At 43.8% G+C, this 26,379-nt stretch overlaps 1 protein-coding gene across 3 annotated transcripts in view; it reads left to right on the top strand.

Moving 5' to 3' along the window:
* Positions 1-5,029: 5,029 nt before the first annotated feature.
* Positions 5,030-26,379, top strand: part of FAM76A (family with sequence similarity 76 member A) — a 34,597-nt gene continuing 13,247 nt past the window's right edge. For 2 of the 3 annotated variants that reach the window (XM_056122589.1, XM_056122590.1), the window contains exons 1-6: positions 5,030-5,287; positions 6,445-6,509; positions 11,012-11,066; positions 12,259-12,411; positions 17,449-17,606; positions 20,110-20,196. In XM_056122589.1, coding sequence (XP_055978564.1) covers positions 5,207-5,287; positions 6,445-6,509; positions 11,012-11,066; positions 12,259-12,411; positions 17,449-17,606; positions 20,110-20,196 — 599 coding nt within the window. In that variant the 5' untranslated portion in view covers positions 5,030-5,206. Of the gene's footprint in view, positions 5,288-6,444; positions 6,510-11,011; positions 11,067-12,258; positions 12,412-17,448; positions 17,607-20,109; positions 20,197-20,757; positions 20,890-26,379 lie in introns of all 3 variants that reach the window. The other variant, XM_056122587.1, reaches the window with a different exon arrangement.

A 26,379-nucleotide genomic window follows, 5' to 3' on the forward strand; every position in this document is an offset into this window, starting at 1 on the left:
GAGCCATGCAGTGCCAAAAATGCACCTAACCTTTATACTCTCACCAGTTCCTATTTGGCTTTGCCATGATATCTGTGCATGAGCAGGTATCATATCTGTTCACACACTAAAATATTCTTGGGACTTAAGCCAGAAAATAGACACAAAAATTAGTCATTTTAAAAATGGTTGCTGGGGCTGGAGCATTAGTACAGCGGGTAAGGCCTTGCATGCCACAGATCCAGGTTTGATTTCTGGCATCCCACATAGTTCCCTGAGGACTACCAGGAGTAATTCCTGAGAGCAGAGTCAGGAGTAACTCCTGAGCATTTGGGGGGCCTGGGTGTGGCCCCCAAACCAAAAATAAATTTTAAAAATTGGGGGAGTGTGAGAGTACAGAGGTCAGGGAGCTTGCATAGCACACAGCCAACCCAGGCTCAATTCCTGGCACCAGTGGTCCCCGAACACTTCTAGAGGTAATTCTTGAGGGCAGAGCCAGGAGAGAGCCCTGAGCATTGCTGGGTATGGCACAAAAAGCAAAAATCAAAAAAAGGGTGGGGAGGGGGACTTGAGAGATTGCTCAGTTTTTATTGGAACAGTTTGCATGCAAGATGCCTATGGCACCTGGTACCTCAGAGTTCCCAGAGCTCAGAGCCAGGAGTAACCCCCAAGCACTGTAGAGTGCAGTCAAAAATAAATAAATAAATAAATAAATATATAAATAAAAAGGGATGTAGTTTATGGGCAGAACTCATGCCTTACATGTTGAGGCCCTGGGGTCGATCCCTGGCACTGCATTTTATTTTATTTATTTATATATATTTTTTGCTTTTTGAGTCACACCCGGCAATGCATAGGGGTTACTCCTGGCTCTACGCTCAGGAATCATCCCTGGCAGTGCTCAGGGGACCATATGGGATGCTGGGAATTGAACCCGGGTTGGCCGCATGCAAGGCAAACGCCCTGCCCACTGTGCTATTGCTCCAGCCCCTGGCACTGCATTTTAAAAGTTTTTTTTTTTTTTTAAAAAAAGGTCTTTTCCTGAGCACCGCCAGGAGTAATTCCTGAGTGAAGAGCCAGGAGTAACCCCTGTGCATTGCCAGGTATGATCCAAAAGGCAAAATAAATAAATAAAATAAAAATAAAAAAAGGTCTTTCTGTACTACCCAGAACAGAGTCCATACAATGCGATGCTATATGTTCTCCCTTGTACTTGAAGGGAATTAGGAAGTTTTTAGTGTCCAGAGCCCTTGATGTCCTGCATATGGAGGAGGAGGTCCTCAAGTTCCTTGTAGCAGGAGTCCACTTAGAGGCACAAACCTTGGAGCAGTTCCACCACACAAAGTGGTGGCATCTACATCAAAAATCTGGAGAGAACCCGAGAGAAACTTCTGCTGGAAGCTCATGCCATTGTTGTCATGATCACCTGGCTGGTGTCAGTGTGTTCCCGTCCAGCAACACTGGCCAGGGGGCTGTGCTAAGATTCTGCTGCCATGGGAGCCACTTTCATCGTTGCCACTTCACTCCTGGAACTTTCACCAACCAGATCCAGGCAGATTTCCAGGAGCTGCGACTTTTGTGCTTACCACTCGCCTCTCACAGAGGCATCCTATGACGACTCGCTTCATGGCTCTGTGAAACACAGTCTCCCCCTATGCTATATGGACATTGCCATCCTTGAAACAAAGGAGCTCACTTGGCAGGCCATAAATGGGTGCTGGTCTGTGCAGTGCTGAGGTACCATTTTCCGTGAACACCCGTGGGAAGTCATGCCTGATCTCTCCTACAGAGCTATGAGATGGAAAAGGAAGAGCGGCTGCGGCTGGAAAAGCTGTATGGCCAGAGTGAATGAACTGCTCCAGCTCCTGAGCCCACTGCTACTCAGGTTGAGGTTGCACACTGCACTAAAGGGGTGCAGATGCCTTCTCTGTTAAAATCCAGCAGTTCCCTTCTGCATAGGAGTGCTCAGCCAGTCATACACACTGATCTGTGGCTTCCACTGCTCAGGACACTGAACCGGTACAAAGCACCACTGAATGGCTGTTCTTCCTTAGGCTTTTGCTTTTCTTTGGTGTGTGTGTGTGTGTGTGTGTGTGTGTGTGTGTGTGTGTGTGTGTGTGTCTTTCTTCAGGGCTTACTCCTGGCTCTGCACTCAAGGATTATTCCTGGTGAGATCAGAAGACCATTCCTGGGGGTAATAAGGAGACCTGGGTTCTGTGCCAGGGATAGAACCCAGGTCAGCCTCATATAAGGCAAGTATCCTACTTTTTTGTACTATTGCTCTGCCCTTTCACAGACAAACAGTAAATGGAAATAAGGTTGACAGAAAATGAATTTATAAAATAAGAGTGTAAACAAACATTTTATTGGATAGATTCACCCTGTCTTAAGATGACACAGAAGACCTACTTATGGTCCTTGCATTTCATAATGCCATAGTCTAATGGACAAAAAATTAATCACTGGGCAATTGTCAAACTTCTCACTGGAGCTCAGAACTAGAGGCACAGGCAGTAGAGCCCAGCATCTCAGCATGAGGTCTGAGTGAGTAGGAGAGGTTGTTCACATGTTAAATTTCTTTTAGGGTACAGGTATCTCCCTAAAATAAATCCAGTTTGCTCTACGAATAGCTAAAATTAACCTGGTGCATTAAGTTCCAGCCACTTATCTGTTTCCTTTTTGGTTGTTATTTATTTTGTATTTTTTGTTCACACCTGGCTGTGCTCAGGGCTCATTTCTGGCTCTGCATTCAGGATCAATCCTGGAAGGCCTCTGGGAATCATATGTCAGGGTCACGGTCCTCCCGTTGTTCATCGATTTGCTTGAGCGGGCCCAGTAACGTCTCCATCGTGAGACTTGTTGTTACTGTGTCTGGCATATCGAATACGTCACGGGTAGCTTGCCAGGCTTTGCCATGTGGGCGAGATACTCTCGGTAGCTTGCCGGGCTCTCCGAGAGGGGCGGAGGAATCGAACTTGGGTCGGCCATGTTGGCCACTTGAAAGGCAAGCCCTACCGCTGTGCTATCGCTCCAGCCCAGGGGATCATATGTGGTGCTGGAAATTAAACCCAGATTGGCTACATACAAGATAAATGCCCTTCCCACTGTACTATCTCTCTGGTCCTGTTTGTTTTAATGTGCCCAGAGTCATACTGTTTCTAAATGACAGAATAGGGATTTAATACTAGACAGTCTGGGTCCTAGGCCCATATCTGTGGATTTAAAAAAAAATAATAATTTGAGATGAAAATCAGAAAAAGTAATCGCTTGAAAGTGAATAATTCCAGAACTGGAGTGGTAGTATAGCAGGTAGGACATTTGCTCTGTAAATGGCCAACCCTAGTTTGATCCCTCATATTCCATATATATGGTCCCCCGAGCACCAGCACCAAGCACCGCTAGGACTAATTCCTGAGTGCAAAACCAGGAATAATCCCTGGGCATTGCTGGGTGTGGTCCCAAAACAAACAAACAAACAAACAAAGAGAACATTCCACTGGGGCCAGAGAGATAGTACAGTGCAGGGTGCTTATCTTGCACATGGCCAACCTGGGTTTGACCTCTGGCAGCCCATATAACTTCCTGAGCCCACCAGGAGATCCCTGAGTAATTGATTCCTGAGTGCAGAGCAGGAGTAAACCCTGAGCACTGCTGGTTGTAGTCCCAAAACAAAACAAAACAAAACAAAAAGTGAACAATTCAGTGGCAGATTAATACATTCACAATTTGGTACAGCCACCACCTCTATTTAGTGCCAAAACATTTCCCTTACCCATTAATCAATTTCCTCCCACTCTTAGCCTCCATGTACTATTTTTTATCACAGCTACCCAATTGTACAATTGAGGAAGTGAGGTTCTGATAAGTTCAGTAATGGTGAGAAATGCGGAGACCTTGAAACTCTGAAAAGCTCAAAAGTTCAAGGTTACATAGCCAGTAGGTGTGGAGCAGTGACTTTGGACCCAAAGTTCTCTGACTCAGAGCCCAAATCTTAGCTAAAGATATTTTTAGGCAAATCCACATGGAGGAAGCTGCCTTTGGGTTTCAGACCGGACAAACTTTGTTGGGGCAGGGATCTAGAAGGTTTTTTTTTTTTTTTTTTTTTTTTTTTTTTTAATGCAGGTTGAAGTAAAACTGCAATTCGTGCTGCACACGTGGCTGGCAGAGACCATTGTAATCTAAGCTCAGAGCAACCTACTATAGGGCACAGACTTGGGCAGATCAGCTCTATGGAGGCTGTGCCAAAACCTCGAGAAGCCCGTAATTCCTTGGACCGGCTATAGGCATCATCTTGGAAGCTGCAGGGAGCGGCGGAGCCAGGAGGGCGTGGACTGCCCCCTCGAGCCTGCCGTCGCCAAGAAACGAGGTTGGTTGCTCCAGCTAGGCGCTGGAGGCCCATTACATCCCGCCCTCCGTCTTCCTTCTCCTGAAGAGGCTGTCTTTACTCTTGCACACCTCTTTCACCACCGGCCGGGGCTCTGGGGTGGGAGGGGTCCCCTTTCTCTGCCTAATGACTTAAGAGTGCTTCCCCGCTTTTCAGAGCTCTCTGATCACTGCTGAGCCACTTCAGTTGCTCCATTGGTTTCCTCTCGCCGTTCCGACCAAGAGGACGGTGCAGACTCTTCCTGCCCCGCTGATGGAGGGGTCTTTCACACGCACCCACCCCCAATCCCGCTTCTTCAGGGTTAGGGTGGCGGCCAGGATCAAGTTCACGAGCGCGGCCCTCGGCCGCCCAGCGCCGCAGCGGCTCCCGGAGGGCGGCTCCATGGCAACCGAGACCTCACAACTGCGCGGAGGTATCGCGAGAGGCGCGGCTGCGCCGAGGCCGGGGGAGGCGGGGCAAGGGTGGGAACAAAGGCCCGAGGGGGCGGAGCCTGCCGGTTGCGTAGTTACCGGGCGGGAGACTGTGTCTCCTAGGGCGCCCCCGCGTGACCGAGCTTTACATAACCGGGGCCTCGCGCGTCACAAGTGGCGTACTCCACTCGGGAACGAATCACTGTCGTCGGAAGCTCTGGGTCCCGCCCGCTCGTGCTTGACTGACGTAGGGGCAGACCGGTGAACGGGCCCCTCGAGCCCCTGTGTCCGCCCTGGTACGCCCGGACCTACCGGCCGCCCGCCTGCCGCATCCCGCAGCCTGCTGCCGCCGCCGTCGCCAGGTTGTCCCTCCGACTGTCAGATAGAGCCGCGGGCCGGACCGGCGGGGCGGTCAGCACGGCCCTGGCCGGACATGGCGGCGCTCTACGCCTGCACCAAGTGCCACCAGCGCTTCCCCTTCGAGGCGCTGTCTCAGGGGCAGCAGCTGTGCAAGGTGCGCGGGCTGGGGCGGCGGCCGGGGATCGGGACCCTGGAGCTGCGGCCCAGAGCTCCGGGTTGTCCGGGGACGCCCCGTGGGGTCCTCGGGGCTGGGCTTGGCAGGTCCGCCCAGCTATGGAGCCGCACCCCGCCCCTGCGGAGGGCCGGCGGGGAGCGTGGGGGAGCCCGGGACGCCGTCTAGGCCCCCGCGGCTGGCGTGTCCGGGTGCTTAGCAACCGCGGGGGATTGTTCTCGGACCCGGGGAGGTCGGGGGAGGTGCCACGAGTCCCCCTGCTTGCACCCGATGGGCCGCGCCCGCCTTTTCCGACCGAGCACCGGGAGCCCGCCCGGAGCTGAGCTCCGGAGTCGGGTGCTCGCCGGCGGGAGGTCTCGAACTCGGGCACCTCGCGGGCCATTTCCAGCTAGTCCGAGGCGGGGAGACCTGAAAGAAAGGCCCCTAAATCAAGTGTATACTCAGTTGTATCAGAAGGATGAATTTTCAGCGTCCATTTGGGTATTTTCTCTCCTCGCTCTAGTCAGTTGTCGATCATTTTTTTTTCTAATACCTCTGAAGGTCCAAGTTCTCTTTTTCGTTTTAAGTCGCTTCATCCTGCTTTGCCTAATTAAGTGAATTAGTCACCACGCCTTTGCAAAGTGACGTTGAGATAGCTGCAGATAATCAATCCAGAGTGTTTTATAGCGTGCCCCTGTTTCCTCAAATGGCCATGGCCGTGTCATTCTTCAACAGGCCTGAGAACTATTTGAAAGCCTTTTTTTTTTTGGCTTTAAAAAATTGTGCATCCATATTTACACACATACTCATCTGTTGCTGGATTTTAAGGAAATTCTAGATATGTAAGCAGTTTTAATCCAGCACTTTCATTTCCCAAGTGAACCTGGTTAAAAATTACACAGTGACAGGAGCCAAGCCAGGGCTAGAATTCAGGGGTTCTGATTCCCAGTCAAAGGCTTATTCATACAAATTTTCTGTTCAATCAATAGTTGCATGTAAATTCTTACAGAGCTCTATCAACGCAGGATAGAGGTGGCACTTACAGAGGGAAAGAAATTAGGCACGGATTTTTTTTTTTTAGGTCTTTCAGGTCTTCTGTGGCCTCCTGAAAGCTGTTTTCATTTCTGACCACCTTTTAAAGTGATTTTGTTTCATTTCAGGAATGTCGGATCGCACACCCTGTTGTGAAATGCACCTACTGCAGGACTGAGTACCAGCAGGAGAGGTACAGTTTTTGTGGACCATGAAAGATACAATTAGGGTTTTTCCTCTTCAAATGTTTGTTTGATTTTGGGCCACTCCCAGCAGTGCTCAGGGTTCACTTTTGCTTCTGAGCTTAGGGATCACTCCTGGTGTTGCTTGGAGGACCATAAGGGGTTTTAAACCCAAGTGGGCCATGTGCAAGGCAAGTGCCTTTCCCACCGTACATATCTCTCCAGTCCCTTAGAATCTTGAATTGGTTGTGTTTCAGTATAAACACGAGTAGAATACAGGTCTGTAATCCATTATAGCATACAAAGTTGTGTATTTTTCCTTTTATAACCCATTGATGGGTATAAAATACACACATTGTTCCTTAATTATCCACTGAGTGTTTCAATTTAGCTTACTTATTTTTTTATATCCTTGATAGCTTCACATTGTGGTTTTGATCATTTTGACAATAAAAACATTCTCCAAATAATTTAACATAAGCCTTACTTTCTAGTATGTGTATATACAGAACTGGAAGAATTTGTAAGCCAGAAGACATCTTTGGATATGTGACAATCCGAAAAGTATTGGTTTATCCTCGTCACATTTGTTTTTGTTTGAATTTTTTTTTCTGAAGCAAGAAAGGTATTTTTTTAAACTTATTTAGAAAGATGAGGGAAAAGGGAGGGAGACATGTGTGTTCAGGAGAGAACTTAGTAGGGGCCAGAGAGATAGTGCAGTGGGCAGCGCTTTGTGTGTGGCTGACCCCGGTTTGATCCCCAGCATCCCATAATGGCCCCCTGCATACCACCAGGAGTAATTCTTGAGTGCAGAGCCAGGAATAACCCCTGAGCATTGCCAGGTGTGACCCAAAAAAGTAAAAAAAAAAAAAAAAGAAGAAGAAAGAAAGAAATACAGGAGGCAGGGCCAGAGGATAGTACAGTTGGTAAGGAACTTACCTTGCAGCAGCTGGCCCAAATTTGATCCCCAGAACTCCATATGGTCCCCTGAGTTCAGGAGTGATCCCTGAGTGCAGAGTCAGGAGCATTACCAGGTGTGGCCACAAAACAAAACAAAACAAAAAGAACATAGGCTTCTCCAGAGTGGAAATAGGAAAGCAAAGAAACATTGAGACAAGCAACGAGATATGTGGTCAAGGGAGAACGTGGGCTGGAAAAGCCAGCTTATTTCTTTTTGTTTTGTTTTGGGCCTATATTCATCCAGCAGTGCTCAGAATTTACTCCTGGCTCCGTGCTCAGGGATCACTCCCTAGTTGTCTCAGAGGACCATAAAGGATTTCGGAGATAAATCTGAGTCAACTCTGTGCAAGGCAAATGCCCTACCTGCTGCATTATCTGGTCCCTGTTGGAAGTTTGGGCCATTCCTGCCTGTGCTCAGGGATCACTCTGGGCATTGCTCGGGGGCCTGACCATTTGTAGTGCTAGCGATCAAACCCAGGCAGCCACACGCAAGGCAAGTGCCTTCCCTGCTGTAATATCTCTCTGGCCCTGGGAGTCATACCACTTTTTGTGGTGCACGCACACACCTGCCTATGGTGCAGTCAGCAGTTGCTGTGATGCCAGGGATGGTAGACAGCACAACTGTGAAGATTCTGCTGGAACACTGGGCACTTGAACTCATAATAACCATTTGCTTGTCAACAGGTGCTCTAAGCCGCAACACTGTTTCTCTAGGTTCTTTTGGTGCATTTTAAGTTGTGACTGTCAGTGTACTTGACCCTAAGAAGAGTAAAGTGTCTCAGCAGGGGAAATGACTCAAAGGACTAGGACACATGCTTTGCATGCAGGAGCCCTGGTTCAATCCTAGGCACTTTATGGTTCCTGAGCATCTTTGGGAGTAGTCTGGAGTACTGCACTCAGAATAGCCCCTGTGTAACAGGACGTGGCTGGAAAAACAAGACAAAAAGAGGAGTAAAGTTTTCACAGTGAAGTACTCAGGATGAGTTTTACAAACATTGTACACCTGTGTAACTCCAAGTCCTTTTACAGTAGTTGTACTGTTAGCGCCCAGTCAATTTCTAGCCCCTGACTTCACCCAGAGTCACTGTTGGGATTTTTCTTTCCACCATTGATTAGTATACTGTTTCAGAACTTCATCTGGACAGAAACAAACAGTATAGCTTTTGAGCTTTTTATTTAGTTTTACGTTTAGACCTGTGATCCATCTTTAATATTTTTGTGTGATATCTTTAATATTTGAGTACCATTTTACATCACACAACAAAACTCAAGTTGGATCATAGAAACAGTTTTTCTGAATATGTTTTCTATTTTTTTCAAAGGGGGCATTTGGGCCATGCTGGGCTCTGCTTGGTGATTCTGGCTCTGTGCTCAGACATCACTTCTGGTGGGGCTTGGAGGACCATAAAAGGTGCAGGGGGTCACACCTGGGTTGACTGCATGCAAGGCAAGCACTTTACCCACTGTACTCTCTTTTTTTGACCCTTTTCATATGTTTTTTTTTTTTTTCTCTTGGGGATAGGGTTTTTGTTTGTTTTGTTTTTGGGCCATATCTGGTATATCTGGTGATGCTCAGGGGATACTCTTGGCTTTGCACTCAGGAACTATATCTGGTAGTGTTCAGGGGACTATATGAGATGGGAGGGATCCACAACAACAGCCCTACTCAGGCCCCTGTTTTTTTTTTTTTTTCTTTTTGGGTCACACCTGGCGATGCACAGGGGTTACTCCTGGCTCTGCACTCAGGAGTTACTCCTGGCGGTGCTCAGGGGACCATATGGGTGCTGGGAATCGAACCCAGGTCGGCCGCATGCAAGGCAAACGGCCTACCCACTGTGCTATCTCTCCAGCCCCAGGCCCCTGTTTTTTTGTTTTGTTTTGTTTTTATTTTTTTAATTGAATCACCTTAAGTTAGAAAGTTACCAAATTTTTTTCTTGACTGAGTTTCAGGTATACATGTTTCAACACCAATCACTTCCCCTCTGTGTTTTCTGTCTGTTATTGTTTTGGGGCCACACACAGAGGTGCTCAAGGCTTACTCTTGGTGGACCTTGGGGGATCATTCATAGGGTGCTGGGCATGGAACCCAGGTTGGCTCATGTGCAAGACAAGTACCTCCCTATTGTACTCCCTCCAACTCCTTAGCATCTTCCCCCCACTTGGAATCTTTGTTTGTATTTCAGTATAAACTCAAGTAAAATGCAGGTCTGTAATCAATTATATCATACACAGATTCTGTATTTTTCCTTTATAACACATTGGTGGTTAAGTGCTCTACCTGCTGTGTTATCACTCTGACCCACCTTCAGATGTTTTCTAAGATATTAGAAGCTACGTGTATCTTTATATCACTTCAGTAATCTAAGCATAAATCAAACATCACAGAATCACTAGTGCTAATCCTCTTTCCAGTTGTCTCATACTGCTTTTTTATAAATTTTGGAAGTTTCCTGGGAATTATTTTGTTTGAATATTTTAATGGAAATGTTTTCTACTTTTTTTTTCTTTTTGAGTCACACCTGGCTATACTCAGGGGTTACTTCTGGCTCTGCTCTGGGGACCCTAAATAGTACAGGGATTGAACCAGGCTCAGCCTCATGAAAAGCATCCTTAATCCCTGCAGTGTCTCTCTTGTCCCTGTTTAGTTTTTTTGTCTGGGACCACACCTAGCAGTACTTTGAGATGCCCCTGACTTAGTGCTCTGTGATTACTCTCTGCAGTGCAAGGGATTGAACCTGGGGCTCCAGCAGGCAAAGCATATACTCCAGTGCTTTGCACCATCTCCTTGACCCCCATAGAATACTGTTTGTACTGTTTGTAACTTGGTGAAGGTTACTTATTTAAAGATGATTCCCTCTCCCCCCCCAATCAAATCTATCAGTTCAGGCATTTAAGTAATAATAGGAATTCTGAATCTTCACTGGGCAGAGTGTGTGTTTGTCAGTGGTGTCAGTGGGCAAAGGAGTGTGTGTATGTGTGTGTGTGTGTGTGTGTGTGTGTGTGTGCACATGCTCAGCCCTTAGAAACTGGAAATATGTTGACAAAAAAATCGATGGTATGGTTAGATTTTTTTCTGTTCACTCCACTGCTGACCCCATCTATATGGGACATCTATTTTCCCACACCTAGGAGGGGAGCATAGACAGAGTAAGTTGAAAATGAGTAGAATATTAAGTTTATATTTCTAATGCATTTACTTCATGCTACGCTTCAAATTTCTCAGCACTTCATCTGAATTGAAAAGTGATTTCTGCTAGTCAATTTTTTTCTAACATAACATTCTTTTGTGAGCCTTCTCTGTTTATCTGATAATTTTACTTAATGAGTTTTAGCGATGTCTTAATCAGAAATAACTCACAATTTAGCTGAAGCCTCATTTTATCTGTGCTGACAAAATGAGTTACCACAAAGTAATTAAGATTATTTGCCATATATTCAACCTTTAGTTAATGAAATATTCAGACAATATTTCATATTGGCACTTAGCAATGAGAAAATAAGTTTTCGGATATTTTAAGTAAAACAAGGTTTTTCTTTCTCTTTTCCTTAACAGTAAAACCAATACAATATGCAAGAAATGTGCTCAAAATGTGCAGTTATATGGAACGGTAAGTAGGGTTTCTCTCAGGAAAACAGTGAGTTCAGCTCTTTTAGAACCTGAACATTTTGTGAATTATTAATATAATTACAATAGTTAATAGTTATGTGTAGAAAATTTCTTAGAAAAATTACCTAGTATATCACCTTTTAAATTTAGCTGGTACGTAGTATTTGGAATTCTGTATTTATAGTCACATGGAAGGATTTTAGTTATAATTTTCTTGAGAGAATTTAGTAACCATTTTGTATGTATAGAGGAGGGGAAAAATTAATCCAATAATCTGAGCTCTTTGTTTTATGTCAGTTGACTCTTCATTTTTTTGTTTTGTTTATTGCCTACACTGGTAGTGCTTGGGGAGGCGTTTCTGGGGATGCTCAGGGGACCATGCAGTGCTGGAGACTGAATCCAGTGTTCCTGAATGTAAAGTTTGCATTGTTTATTTTATTTGATATTTCTGTTTTTGAGATTTGAGGAGGGTGCACTCTGGACCATACCTGGCAGTGCTCAGAGGCTGTTCTTGGTTATTCTGTTCTGAGGAGTGATCCCTAGCAGTGCTTAGGGGATATGTTGTGCTGGGATCCAACCAGGGTCAGCCACATGCAATACAAGCACTATTGAATTTCTCACATTAGTATATAAATACTTATATATAAATGCTTATTGGTTTTTATTATTTTCTTTGTTTACACATAATAGTCCTATGCAGAAAAAGCATTTTACATAGTGTTATGAATTGGGTTTCATTTGGTCAACGTAAGAGGTAACTTATGGAATGGGTTAATTTACCATATTTATTTACCTTCTTTAATGGACTATACACTAGAACACATTGCTTTGAATCTTTGGGGGGGGGCCTTTTTGGGTTACACCTGACGAAGCTCAGGGGTTACTCCTGGCTCTGCACTCAGGAATCACTCCTGGCATTGCTCAGGGGACCATATGGAATGCTGGGAATTGAGCCTGGGTTGGCTGTGTACAAGGCAAATGCCCGCCCTGCTGTGCTATCACTCCAGCCTCCTAGACCTAGAACACATTGCTTTGAAAAGTGCACTTTCGGAGTTGGGATGTACCCCAGTGGTAGAGTGTTTGCACGTGTGAAACCCTAGATTCAATGCTTGGCTCTGCAAAATAAATGGTTTAAATGTACTTTTATTATAAAAGATACATTATAGTTATTTATCCCTTTTTTCCTCTTCAAGCCCAAACCTTGTCAGTATTGCAACATAATTGCAGCATTTATTGGCAACAAATGCCAGCGCTGTACAAACTCAGAGAAGAAGTATGGACCACCATATTCTTGTGAACAATGCAAGCAGCAGTGTGCTTTTGACAGGAAGGATGACAGAAAGAAGGTAAATCTCTGTGTTTTTAATTTTTTTCTTTTTTCCCCTAATCTGAGTACTTTGGGGATCAGTATTTATTGACTTATACTTTACTGACACCAATAAAGCAATCTTTACCGTGCGTTGTCTTACTTTATCACTTTAACATGTAGTCTACCAATAGCTTCAGCTTTTGAATAGCCTCTAAAATTTTTTTTAATTAAGGTACTATGATTTACAATACCATTAATGATGATTTCTTATGTACATAATTCCAACACCACATTCATCACCAGTGCTTTGCATGTAGAGACCTGGGTTTAATTCCCAGCCTCACTGGTCCCCAATCACAGCAGCAGTAACCCATAAGTATCACTGGGTGTGGTCCAAAGTCTAAAAAAAATAAAGTTTAACATCAAAAGACAATGATGTAGATGGAAATCGTGTGAAGTGATGATACCTTGGTGGAATCAAAATGGTTTAGATTTGGTCTGTTTAAAATGGTGACTTAACTACTCTTAGAGTAAGACCTAAACTCCATGGTTCTCAAAGCCCATACCCAACTCTTCACTCTTGGTCTCATCCTCAGTCATGTCCCTACCTCTCACATTGTTTTAGCAAAACTAGCCACCTCTCAGTCCTTCAGAAGGCCAGTTTCTTTCCCACTCGTGTGCTAGCTATCCTTTTGCCTGATAGACCCTTTTTCAGAGTATTATCTGCTTCCTCAGTCCATTCTCACCTCCCCTCGCAGACCTTTTACTGATTTCTCAAGTCACTTTCCCCCTGTGTTATTGCCTTCCTGTTTATTGTCTGTATATTTCCCTATTTATTGTCTTCCATGTATACTGCATTATGATGTTATTTTATTTGTTTAAATATTGGTCCTCGTCCACGAGAATTAGACTCTTTCCATCTTATTCTCAACCATAGTTCCAGAAGTTTGGCACAGAATAGGTGCTCAGTAAGTTTTTTTTTTTAAATGAAAAAGTGTAGTACAGAACTTTTAAGTTTTCAGAGTTTTTTTTTTCCAGAGATGCGTAGGGTCTAAAAAGCCGACACTTCTAACCAAATCCATTAATTTGCAATGAAAAAGTATACATTTCTAAGGACCAAAATGCTCCTGCCTGCCAGTCAGGGCACTTCTTTCCTGAATTCAATATATAGGAGAAGCTAAATTAGTATTCAAGAAATTGCAAATGGACACAAACTTTGCAGTCCCACAGATCTGGGTTCCATCTCACTTTATGCTAGCTGAATTATCCTGGATAAATTATAAACCTTTAGTATGCATCAGTTTCATCATCTTTCCAATGATAACAGCTGTAGCTACTTCCCAATGACATAGAGAGATTGAGAATAGGTGTAGGAAACATTTAATTTCGAGCCTAGCCAACAATGTGGCTCAGTAAATGGCACTTGTATAATTATTAATTTAATTACCTTAGAATTTATTAAGTTTCTTCTTTCTTAGAATTGTTTTTTGGAGAGTGGTAATAGGAATGCTACTGGTAATTCTTGGCCAACTGGACAGGAGTTTCAGGGAAATGCACAGGCCTGAGGATGCAATACTGCTTGGGCCCTGTGGTGCTGAGGATTGTACAGACCAACTTAATTGTGCTCAGGGGCTGCCAGGGCTCTATCCTGCAATGTTCAGGAGACCATATGGTGCCAGGGATCAAACCAGAGTCAGCCACAATAAGCAAGCGCCGCAGCCCTTATACTATCTCCTCAGCTGCTTAGAATTATTTTGGGGTGCGGGGCTACACCCAGCATTCCTAGGAGCTATCCCTGTTTTGTTGCTTGGGGGCTATTCCCAGTGGTGATCAATGCCACGACAGGTATTGGACTTGGTCTCCTACGTGCAAAGCATGTGCTCCTGCCCTTTGAGTTCTCTTCTGGCCTTATATTCTCTGGGAAGTAAGTGGGTAAGAACAAAGAAATAAATGACATAACTTTTATTTTATTTTATTTGGTTTTGGGGCCACACCTGGCAGTTCTCAGGGTGTTATTCCTGGTTCTGCACTCAGTAATTACTCCTGGAGGTTCTGGGGGAACTATATGGAATGCCAGGGATCAAATCTAGGGTGATAGTACCCAAAGCAAGTAGCCAGTCTACTGTACTACTCACCAGCCCAATGGCACAAATTTTAGATGTAAGTGCTGAACAGAAACAAGTACATGATAGAGAGTAACTCGGAAATCCTATTTAGGTTGGGGGTTCTAATCAGGAAGTCTTCCAGGAAGATAATGCTTGAGTTGAAACTAGATTAGTGAAAAGGAGTCACCAAAGGAAGAAAGCTATGGAGTGCAAAAATTCCAGGAAGACAGATCAGCGTTGGCGCCAGGGTGCACACAAGTAGGGCACTTGCCTTGCACGTGGCCGACTTGGGTTTGATCATGGTCCCATGTGGTCCCCTGAGCACCACAGGAGTGATTCCTGAGTGCAGAGCCAGGAGTAATCCTTGGGCATCAGAATTGTAGCCCTAAACAAACAAAAGACAGATCAGCTTTGAAAAGATTTTAAGGCAAGCATGAGTTTGGTACTTGGAAAGAATAGAAAGATGGCAGAGTGGACAAGGAAAATTTACAGATGTTAAGTCAATATAGGCCCTGGCAAAAGTTGTAGATTTTATATTAAAGAGAAAAATAATTGGGTTTTAAGAAGAGGGGAGATAAAATTAGATTTACATTTACAGAAATGCCTTTTCGCAGTTGTGTGGTGGAGATGGTTTATAAAGATCCACAAGCGGAAGTAGGGAGATCATTTGCTGGTTTTTGCAGTTGTGAGAAGTATAGCAATAACCTGTATGTAGGAAGGAAATAAGTGCTTAGGTTCAGAATGATGGACTAGCTAATGTGTTGGTGGGGCCAAATAGATTTGGAAAGGTCACAAAGAGTTTTTTGCTAATAAGAAATAATTCAGGGTCCAGGGTGATAACACAAAGGACTGAAACAACACGCTTTGCCTGTGGGAGATTTGGTTTCAATCCCCAGCACCATGTGGTGTCCCGCAAGCATTGCCAGGTGTGAATTCTTACCAGAATTTAAAAAACAGTTAAAAAAAAAAAGATTGGTGGGGCAAGGGAGGTAGGCTCCACAAGTTGGAGTACATGCTTTGAATGCCAGAGCCCCAGATTCAATCCCTGGTACTTTGTTCTCCCCCAAGCACCGCTGGGAGTGATTCCCAAGCACCATGCCAGGAATAACCCTGAGCATTGCTAACTGTGGTTTCCTCCCCCACAAAAAGGCAAATGATATTAAGTCCTACTCATGTTAGAGATGGAGCAAGAATTCAAGAATAAGGACCAAGGATGTGATTCCGTGTGGTAGAACACATACCTTATATGGCCTTATATGGCCTTGAATTTGATCCCCATTCCCACCACCCCCACTCCACCCCCATCCGTAAGAACCCTGATGTCACTCTGGTGGCCTCCAAGTACCAGATGAAATAACCTGAGTTCCCAGGTGCCAGATGAGGCTCACAACAACGAGAACAGCAAAGGACAGTGGAAGTTATTTCAGGAATAAAAGATGAGAGCTAGGTGACCAGGAAGTTATCTTAAAGAACTGGAGACCTGCTTTGTATGTGGGCACCCCAGGATTGATCCTCAGCACTGTATGGTCCCTAGAGTACTTCCAGAAGCTTTACTCAGCACTGAGTGGGGTAGCCTCTGAGCATCACTGGGTGTGGTCCAATATATCCATCTATCCATCCATCCATCCATCCATCCATCCATCCATAAGATGAAAAGTAAGATTCTTATGAAATACCAGCATACTTTATCCCCAACCCAAGTAATTTCTACCAGTTCTGCCACCTATACTAGATTCATACAAATGGTTTTGTAATCTAAGTGCTGCACAGAGATGCCCCAACTTCTGAGGATTATGGAAACCCTATTGCTCTTCCTAGCTCTGTGCCCTACTCCCTGGTGCCAGTTGCTTTTGCCCAAAGGGATCAACTTTTTCTAATTCAAATAGAGTGCCATTGCTGATTACCATCAGGCCACCAGCGAGGACTGGTGCCCTTGAAGCCAATTGCCCATTAGATTTTTTCTGGGCACACTTTTTTCATCTAAGAAAAGATATCCAGCGGATTATTTTGTAAGCATTTATACTGTAATAAAAAAATTAAAATTATATTTCATTTTGTTTTCTCCCTGATGAATTTTTCTTAATGAGCACCACAGAGATGGTCGGGTCTTGAAATTCTTATGGGAACTTTGCTCTGGTGTGTTAAGTTTGCTCTGGTATGTTAAATTGAAGAAGACAAAACAGAGTAATATAGAAAATTAGCAGTAAAGGCAAGGAATCAACTTTGGGTGCATGTTTTGCTGGTGTGAGACCTAGTTTGACCCAACCCCTCTCAAATTAGCTCATATTAATATTTTACTGGGGGGGGGTGTCACACACAGTAGTGTTAAGAAAACAACAGACTTTGCTCAGGCGTTGCACTTTGGTGCAGTTCCAGGATTGAACCCATCAGGCCTACTTCATACAACACTTAAGTCCATCTATTGAACCATACTTACAGTTCCAAATGGTTCATATATTATTTGTTGGTGCTTTGTTTGGGGGTCATACCGATTGGTACTCAAGGGTTATTAGTTTTGGATTTATGTTTTTTTGGGGTGGTAGGAGGCCCCACCCAGCAGTGCTCAGGATTTTCTCCTGATCTGCACTCGGGGATTACTCCTGGAGGGGCCCAGGGGACCATATGGGATGCCGAGGATGGTACCCAAGTTGGCCATGTACTATTCACTGTGCTGTCTCTCTGGCCCCTAGGGGGCTTATTCTTGTCTCTCTGCTCAGGAGTCACTCCTGGTGGTCCTTGGGGGAACTGTATGTGGTGCTGGGGATTCAGCCCATTTCCCCTGAGTGCAGGACAAGTGCATTACCCTTAATACTATCTCTCTGCACCATCTTCCCCACGAAGCTCACCTTTATTAAACAGTTTTTTTTTTTTTGTGCCTAGTACCATGTGTTATGTCTATAAATCGTTTTGTATGTAGATCTCCTATTGCACTATGTTCCCTTTTCTTTATCTGTCTCTTCACTCTTCAGGTAGATGGAAAATTGCTGTGCTGGCTGTGCACTCTTTCATACAAACGGGTCCTTCAGAAGACCAAAGAGCAAAGAAAACATTTGAGCAGCTCTTCCCGTGCCAGCCATCAGGAGAAGGAGCAATACAGCCGACTGAGTGGTGGAGGCCATTACAACAGGTAACTTCAAGATGCGTGAGATAGAACTAGAGGCCTGAAGTCAGGTATAAACTCACACAACTTGCCATGGGAGATGTGATTTGATCTAATTTTTTTTTCTCTAGTTACTAGTCTATAGGAAGAATCCCCATTTGTCGTGTTTTATAATTCACGTATCTTAAATTATAAGATTCAAGAAGCTAGAGAGACTTCTGGGAGGTATACGATTTTTCTGACTTATTTTTCATTATTTCCTAAAAATCTGTGGAACTGGGGCCGGAACAATAGTACAGAGTGTAGGGTAATTTGCCTTGCATGTGGCCAACTGGGTTTGATCCCTGGCATCTCATATGGTCCCCCAGCACTGCCAGGAGTAATTCCTGAGTGCAGAGACAAGAGTAACACCTGGGCATCGCTGGATGTGACCCAAAAATAAAAAAAAATAATAATAACTTGTGGAACTTTGTCCACTTTCACACTATGCCCCTCACCATTAGAATGGGTGATGTTCTGGCTCTGTGCTCAGGGATCGCTCCTGGAGTTGCTTGGGATTAAGCAGTGTCTTACCCCCTGTATTGTTTTTCAGGTCCCAGAATATAGCTTTCTATGCACATTTGGCCAGCAGGTTGTTAGATATTCCATGTGGGATCTAGTAAAAAATATGTCCTTTCAGGGACTGAAACAATAGTACATTGGCTTAAGCGCTTGCTTGGCACACTGACTCAGGTTAATACCTAGTGCACTACCTGATTCCCTGAGCCCTGCCCGGAGTGATCCCTGAGTACTGCCAGGTGTGGCCCAAACCTTGCCACTCCCCACCAAAGAAAAGTCCTTTTAGAGTGTCTTTAGTGTGACGAATTCTGATTCTGAATTGAATTCTAGCATTGCCAACTTTGCTGAGGGGGATCTTGGGCAAGTTTCTTTATCTGTTGAATGAGGGAAATGATTATCTCATGAAGGAGCTGTGAAAATAAATTACTTCATACATGCATGCTAACTAGTTTTTTAGCTGGAATATAGAAAGCATTTAATACAGAGTAACATTATATCTGTTATGGCCATTGTGATTTTGTTTGTTTTCAGCAAACATTGTTACTGGCCAGGGACTCTGCTGGGAATTAAGAGATAAATAAAAACACCATATTGCTCTCCCAAGTATGCAGCCTGGTAGGGCAGATAGATCTGTAATCAAATCATTTTAGGATAATTTGATGAGTGGCCGAATAGAAACTTGTCAAGATAGAAGCATAAGAAGCATCTGTAATTAATTGCTTTTTTTTTTTTTTTTGCTTTTTGGGTCACACCCAGCGATGCACAGGGGTTCTCCTGGCTCTGCACTCAGGAATTACCCCTGGCGGTGCTCAGGGGACCATATGGGATGCTGGGAATCAAACCTGGGTCAGCCGCATGCAAGGCAAATGCCCTACCCGCTGTGCTGTCATTCCAGCCCATTTGCTTATTGAAGTTTTACTGACTCTTCTCTAAGTAATTGAAAGTTATTAATCAATTAATAATAATTAAGACAGATTTTATTTGGGGAGAAGGTGGAAATAAGTTACCTATTCATACAAAAACTATGAAGTCAGTGTTTTGGTGGACTTTATTGAGGACTTTTTTTTTGAAGGTGGTGCCAGGGACTGAATTTAGGACCTCATGCATGTCAGTGCATGTCATATGTTCTATCAGGGACTGAACTGGGTCCATCATGTATCAGGCAAGATCCTTAACCTCTGTGTTATATTATTCCGTTTTTCTACTTGGTTCTTTTTGGTGAATTTTAATCCAAATTGTTAGAGAGCTAGGAATGTAAATTAGTAGTAGAGTTTTTGCCTTGTGTATGTGGGAACCCTGGGTTCCATTCCAAGCAATCACGGTCACAGTCACGGTCCTCCCGTTATTCATTGATTTGCTCGAGCGGGCCCAGTAACGTCTCCATCATGAGACTCGTTGTTACTGTGTTTGGCATATCGAGTATGTCACGGCATTGGTGATATAGTGGCTAGCATAGCTGCCTTCCATTCCAAACAATGCACAAAAAAATCTTTTATTTTGTCAGGTGAGATTAGGGCCACCACACCCACAATTGTGCTAGTCCTGGCTAGTCCTGGCTTTGAGTTTAGGAGTCCATATGCAAATAAGGGTCACAGGATGCAAATCAAGTGCTTTAACTCCTCTATTTTCTCTCTGGTTTCAAAAGTTATTAGTTTTGTTTTTCTTCATTTTTTTTTCTTTTTTTTTTTCTTTTTTTTTTGGGTAACACCCAATGACGCACAGGGGTGACTCCTGGCTCTACACTCAGGAGTTACTCCTGGTGGTGCTCAGGGGACCATATGGGATGCTGGGAATCGAATCCCGGTCAGCCACGTGCAAGGCAAATGCCCTACCCTCTGTGCTATCTCTCCAGCCCCCCAAAATTATTAGTTTTAATAAACTTGAAAATTGTGTTGGTCATCTTTGATAGGCTTTAAAGCTTTTGTTTTATTAATATTTGATTTCTAATACATCTCTTTTTGCCATTTAAAAGCCAGAAAACTCTTTCTACATCTTCAATTCAAAATGAAATCCCAAAGAAAAAATCCAAGTTTGAGTCAATCACGACCAATGGAGACAGGTAAGTCAACTGGATAATGTGTGTGTTGTTGGGGGGAGTGTTCTGTGTGAAGTGCATACAGTTCCTGAAATAGGAATATGTTTTAGGGTGTGCCTTGGGGTTAGTCTGTGATTGTCGATAAACCTCTTAAGATCATTACACTAGCCACTTGATATAAACAAGCAGTACTGATAATTAGTTTATAATTCTAATATTGTCATTAAAAGACTTGAACATATAACTGGATTAAAGAGCAATTGAATTTCTGCAGAATTTCTGCAGGCCACAGATAACTCCCTCAGACTAATTCTAAATAAAGATCTAGATACTTTTCATTGTGATCTTTGTAGCCTCTAGGCAGGACTGCAGTCATTCTTCAGAGGCTGAGCAGACAGAAGTTGGAATTAAGGCTGTTTCGTACTCAGTCTGTGAGGGTGAAGCCATGCTTCCTTAGTATTCAGAAAGATGACCCCATGCAGACACTGGATCAGGAGAGAATGAGATGCATTTAAATATTTTTGTTTCATTTTAAGCCTGTCTAAATGCATATTTTTATTCCTCGCTTTCCTCTCTCCTTCTCAGCGACGCTTCCTCTTACGAGCTGCTTTGTCCTAATATCCAGAATGCCCCATCCGTGTTGGTGCAGTGGGCTGCTTCCCAACAGAGTCTTGGGGCCAACCATTTTCCTGTTCCTCCAGGCCTGGGCATCCTGAAGTGAGACCACCTGACATACTCTCCCCAAAATCATTGGAATCATCTCCATTCCGAAAACTCCTCCCAATCTCAGTTCTCCCTATCAGCCGGCGGTTGATATGGGAGCAGACTTGTATATAGGCTCACTAGGGCTGAATTCTGTTTATTTGTGGGGTGGGGGGATGTTCAAAGCATCTGTGAAGTTTACTCTTTCCTTTCACCTTTTTATCAACTCTATTTCAGACTCTGCAAGGTATCTTTTTAGCAACTATATATCATTGATTTTAAATTTCTTGAGTTGAAGCTTCTGAAAATGCTTCATTTAGAGATTATATTAGGGAAGGAGCTCTCAGGAAGTCCATCTTTCCAGTCAGCTTTACTGTTTTCTGAGCAATTAGTCTTGCCATTCTGAAGGTAGTAGAAATGATGTAGGTTGTCCCATCAGCTGTGCTAGTGTTCATAATCCTTCAAAAACTTCTTCCAATAGAACTTTTCTGAATATGAAGGCCCAAGCCAAGAGCCACAGCATTTAGAGACATCTTTACTACTTTTACTGTTTATGATCCAAGCTGTGTTCGAAAGTCCTCATTCATTTCCTTTAGTTTAAAAGTCCTCAAAATTTATCTTCTGTTGGCTCATTTTGTGCTAACATACTCCCACTGTTTTTGCTCTCCATTACTAGAAATACACCAAAACAAAAGCTAAGCTTTTCATTCAAAGTACTTTATTTTATTCAATCATGAGTGATGATTGTTTTCCTCAAATAGGTTGCCGATTCTTAACTTAGGTACACCGTCTTTTGTAATGTCTTCTGTATGAATCCTCATAAATCCTTTTTTCTTGGGCCGTAGAGACAGCTCAACGGTCTTAGTGCATGCTTGCATGCAGGAGGCCCAGGTTCAATCCCTGGTACCACATGGACCCTCAGCATTGCTGAAAGTGACCCTCCCCCCCCACCCCCCCACACACACACATACAAGCACTGAGCTAGGAGTATCCTCCAAGTGTGACTCAAAACAAAAACAAAAATTTTTCTTAAAATATATGTAGTAGTTTTGGGGGCAGGGAGGTAGTAGAGGAGTTAGGATACTAGCCTTGCACGTTGGTGACCCCAGTTCCATTCCAGCACCACAAGTGGTTTCCCAAGCACCAATAGTAGAGATTCCTGAGGACAGCAAGGAGTAGGCCCTGTGCAGAGTCAGGTGGGGCCCAAACATGCCTCTTCCCCATGTATGTGGTAATTTTTTACAATAATTTACTATTAGTAACTTGATAATCTGGAGAATTTTTCTGCTGCCACAAAGATTTTCATACATACACAGGTTTCATTACTTCTGCATTTAATCTATTTCATTTGTTTGTATTTCTCTCTTTTAAAAGTTTTTATAGCACAAGACAAAATACATTTCCCTTTTAACTCTTCTGTTTTTTTCTTTGCTTACCTGTCACTTTGAAAACATAGTAGAAATTCTTTTTTGTTTGTTTGTTTTTGTTTTGTGTCTGGCTATACCCAGCAGTGCTTAAGGCTTAATAAGGCTCTGTACTCTGGAATCACTCTTGGTGGTATACAGGAGATCGTATGGGGGGGGTGCTAGGAATTAAACCAGGTCAGCTGTATGTAAGTCAAGCGCCTTAAATTCTGTACTGTTTCTCTGACCCCAGAAGTTACTATGTATCTACATATTTTGGTTTTTGGACCACACCTGGAAGTGCAGGGCTCAGGGAACAGTATGTGGTGCTTAAGATCAGACCCAGTTGGCTGCGTGCAAGGCAAGTACCCAACCCACTGCTCCAGCCCCAGAAGTCATTAGTATTTTTTTTTTGGGGGGGGAGAGGGGAGTAGGGCACACCCAGCGGTGCTCAGGACTTGCTCCTGGCTCTGTATTCAGAAATAACTTCTGGCAGGGCTTAGAGGACCATATGAAGTGTCAGGTGTCAAACCCGGGTCATCCACCTGGAAGGCAAACTTCCTGCCCACTATACCATTGCTCTGGCCTCAAGAAATCATTATTTTTGAGTCTTTTTTTTTTTTAATGCCTTGCAAACTCTAGTTTTGGAAATAAGGTTTGGGGCTACATCAGGTGGTGCTTGGAAGCTTTTCTGGGCTCACTGCTCAAAAATGACCCCTTGCAGTGTTTGGGGAAAACATACATGGTTCTGGGATTCCAGCTGCTGGGGTTGGTGGGATACAAGGCTAGTGCTTTAACTGCCCTATACTATCTTTTATTGAACATCTATTGTGAATTTGATTCTGTGCTCTGTTACTAGTCTTGTTTTCTGAATTGCTTATTGTAGTTGCCTCCAAGTTTAGATTGACTCAGATCAGTCCACCATTCTGCTTTCCTGGCCCAGCTTTTTTTGTTTGTTTAATTTGTTTTTTTGGGCCATACTGGGCAGTGCTCAGGGCTTACTCCTAGCTCTACACTTAGGAATCGATCCTGTGGGCTCGGGGGGGGTGGGGGGGGGGGAGGGGGGCGGGGCGCAGGGGCTTACTCCTGGCTCCACACTTAGGAATCAATCCCTGGTGGGATCCTGAGGATTGAACCCAAATTGGCCACATACAAGGCAAGTGCCCTAACTGCTGTACTATCCGTGGTCTACTTTATTATATTATTTGGGGTAGGGGTGGGGGTGTAGGCACACCCCGTTGTGCTCACGGCTTATTCCTGGCTCTGTGCTCAGTATTAATTTCTGGCAGTGATCAGGGAACCATGTCAGATACTGGGGATTGAACCCAGGTCAGCCACATGCAAGGCAAGTGCTCTCCCTGCTGTGGTAACTGCCCATATGGCCCTACTTCTGAAATGTGTTTTTAAGTTTATGCTCTTTTTTGGGAGGGGGGACAGCCAAGTGGTACTCAGGAGGGACTGGAGACATAGTACAGTGGGTAGGGCTCTTGTCTTTCATGTAGCTGAGCCAAGTTTAATCCTTAGCACACTATCTGGTCCCTTGAGCCCTTCCATGAGTTATCCCAGAGTGGAACCAGGAATCTCAGAGTACAACCAGGAGTGGTCCAAATAACTGCATTCTCCTTCAACCACCAAACCCCCGTTCCCCACCCCTCACCCCCTAGAAAACCAAGTAGTATTCAGGACAGCCAGCAGGAGCCATGCAAGGAGTCTCAGTCACCTGTTCAATGCCAGGGTCTGATGATGCTGTGCTGCCGGGCCCTGCAGGGCTGAGATTACCCAGGCTACTCCAGTGCTGCTTGGGGGCCTCTTGAGCTGCACCAGGGGTGAAACACAGCCTGGACACAAGCCAGGCCTGTGTCCTAACCACTGTACTATCTTCTGGCCCCTGTGCTATTTTTTTTGTTTTGTCTTTTGTTTTTATTTTTTGGTGTTGGGCATCAAACCCAGATTTTATACTTGCGAAGGATGTGTTTTACTATTGGACCATATTCCTGTACTCTTGTCCTTCCTCCCTCCCTTCTTCCTTCCCTTCCTCCCTCCCTTCCCTTTCCTCCCTCACTTCCTCTTCCTCCCTTCCTGTTGCCTTCTCCTTTTTTTTTTTGACTTTTTGGGTCACACCCAGCCATGCTGAGGTGTTACTCCTGGCTTGGCACTCAGGAGTTACTCCTTGCTGTACTCGGGACCATATGGGATGCCAGGGATCAACCTGGATTGGACACATGCAAGGCAAATGCCCTACCCACTATACTATTACTTTGGCCCCTGTCCTTTCATTTTTATCCTTTCATTCTTCTGCACATTGCTCTCTAGTGGTTTTGCATGGTCTTTTCTATACTTCCACATTCTTCTATTTTACTTTTTTAGAAATACTGCTTTTTTTTCCTGTTCCTTATCCACTATATTTCTGTATTATAAGAATGAATACATGACTTTTAAAAAATGTAATTACATCTCTATTGGTTTTATACTTATAATGCCTTAGTTTTTTTTTAAAAAAAATAATTTAGTGCCTAAAACTTCATAGCCTCCTTTCCAATATTTTTTAGTTTGTTGAAATTGCAGCAAACTTTTCAATTTGAGAGAAATTAGAATCTGTTTTTAGCTTCTTTTACCTGAGAAAATACTCGAGTTACTTTTTGACCATATTTCTTTATTGAGGCAGTCTCAACGATGGATGATATTGGGGTACAACTGTGGTTGTTTCTAAAGGACATTATTTTTCCTTGCTTGTTTTAGTCTCCCTCTGAACTATGTATGAAGTGTTTGCTTAATTTTGTGTGGCTTTGGAGGACAAACCAGGAGTGATGTTCAAAATGGCAGGCAGGTTTAGTTTGCCCCAAGCAAGGTTGTTCTTTTCGGGTGGGGATGAGGCTCAGAGATGCTCAGATGTCACTGCTGGGGGGCTCAGGGAACCAGGTAGTGCTAGGGTTCACATCTGGGCTAGCTACAGAAAAGGCAAGAGACTTAATCCTCATACTGTCTTTCTGGTCCCCAAGCAAGATGGCTCTTATATTAAAACTTCTTGGGGAAAAAAAAGACAAGAAGCTTCTTGAAAAAATAGTGAGTTCCTGTCATTGAAGATATCTGGGAAAAAAAAAGACTGGATCTAATTTTCTGACTTGGTAACTTTGACTCCATTTTTCCTCTAAATTTTCAGCAGTTCTTGGGACAGAGCGATAGTATAGTGGGTAGGGCAGTTGCCTTGCAGGCAGCCAACCCAGGTTTGATCCCCGACACCCCATATGGTGGTCCCTGAGCACTGCTACTTGTGATCTCTGAATGCAGAGTCAGAGATAAGCCGTGACAATTGCTGGCTGTAACCCCAAAATAAATAAGAATACATTTTCAGAAGCAGCTTTTATTAATCAGAAGTTAGGTCAGACTCTAACATGGAACAAACACCCTTGGCTTTGTGAAAAATTACTAATATGAAAATAATGCCCTCTTCAGCAGGTAGAGCAGAGCATTAGGAGCTTGGGGGACAGGAAAATGTTATTTATATTAGCCTATTTCTATATTTCATTCATCACTCTGTGAGTTTAAATAACTGTGTAGGGTTAAATGAAGACAATACCTTAACAGGCATTGAAACCAATAGAGACTGAGGGTCTATTTCTACTTCCTGCATGCCTAAAAAAATTTTTTTTGCATTTATTTTTGTTGCTTAGTAATTCTGCATATTCATCAGTTATGAAATCATTGGTTCATTCCTTCTCCAATCTTCTCCACATATGCTTCATTAGGCTGAGGTGGAATGTTGTCAGTGGACTGTGTCGTCATCCCAGTCTAGCTGTAGAAATGTTTGGTAATTAAGAAGAACATTTCATAGTTTGACTTGCTATTTGGAGTTTCTACTGTATAGAGAAATGGTGATGATTATATGTGGTTTAATATGTAGGGAAGTAAGGGGGAACACAATAAAAGAATAGGTATTTCAGTGTCTGCTTAGAAACAGCAGTTTGTGTTTACTTTATTTTTTTTTAATTTCGGGGGGAGGGTTTGAGCCACACCTGGCAATACTCTGGGGCTCTATGCTCAGAATGACCCTTGGCAGTGCTCAAAGAACCACATGTGGTGCCAAGGGTAGAATCAGGGTTGT

Source organism: Sorex fumeus, unplaced genomic scaffold (assembly GCF_029834395.1).
Source record: "Sorex fumeus unplaced genomic scaffold, SorFum_2.1 ptg000047l, whole genome shotgun sequence".
NCBI classification, from domain to species: domain Eukaryota; kingdom Metazoa; phylum Chordata; class Mammalia; order Eulipotyphla; family Soricidae; genus Sorex; species Sorex fumeus.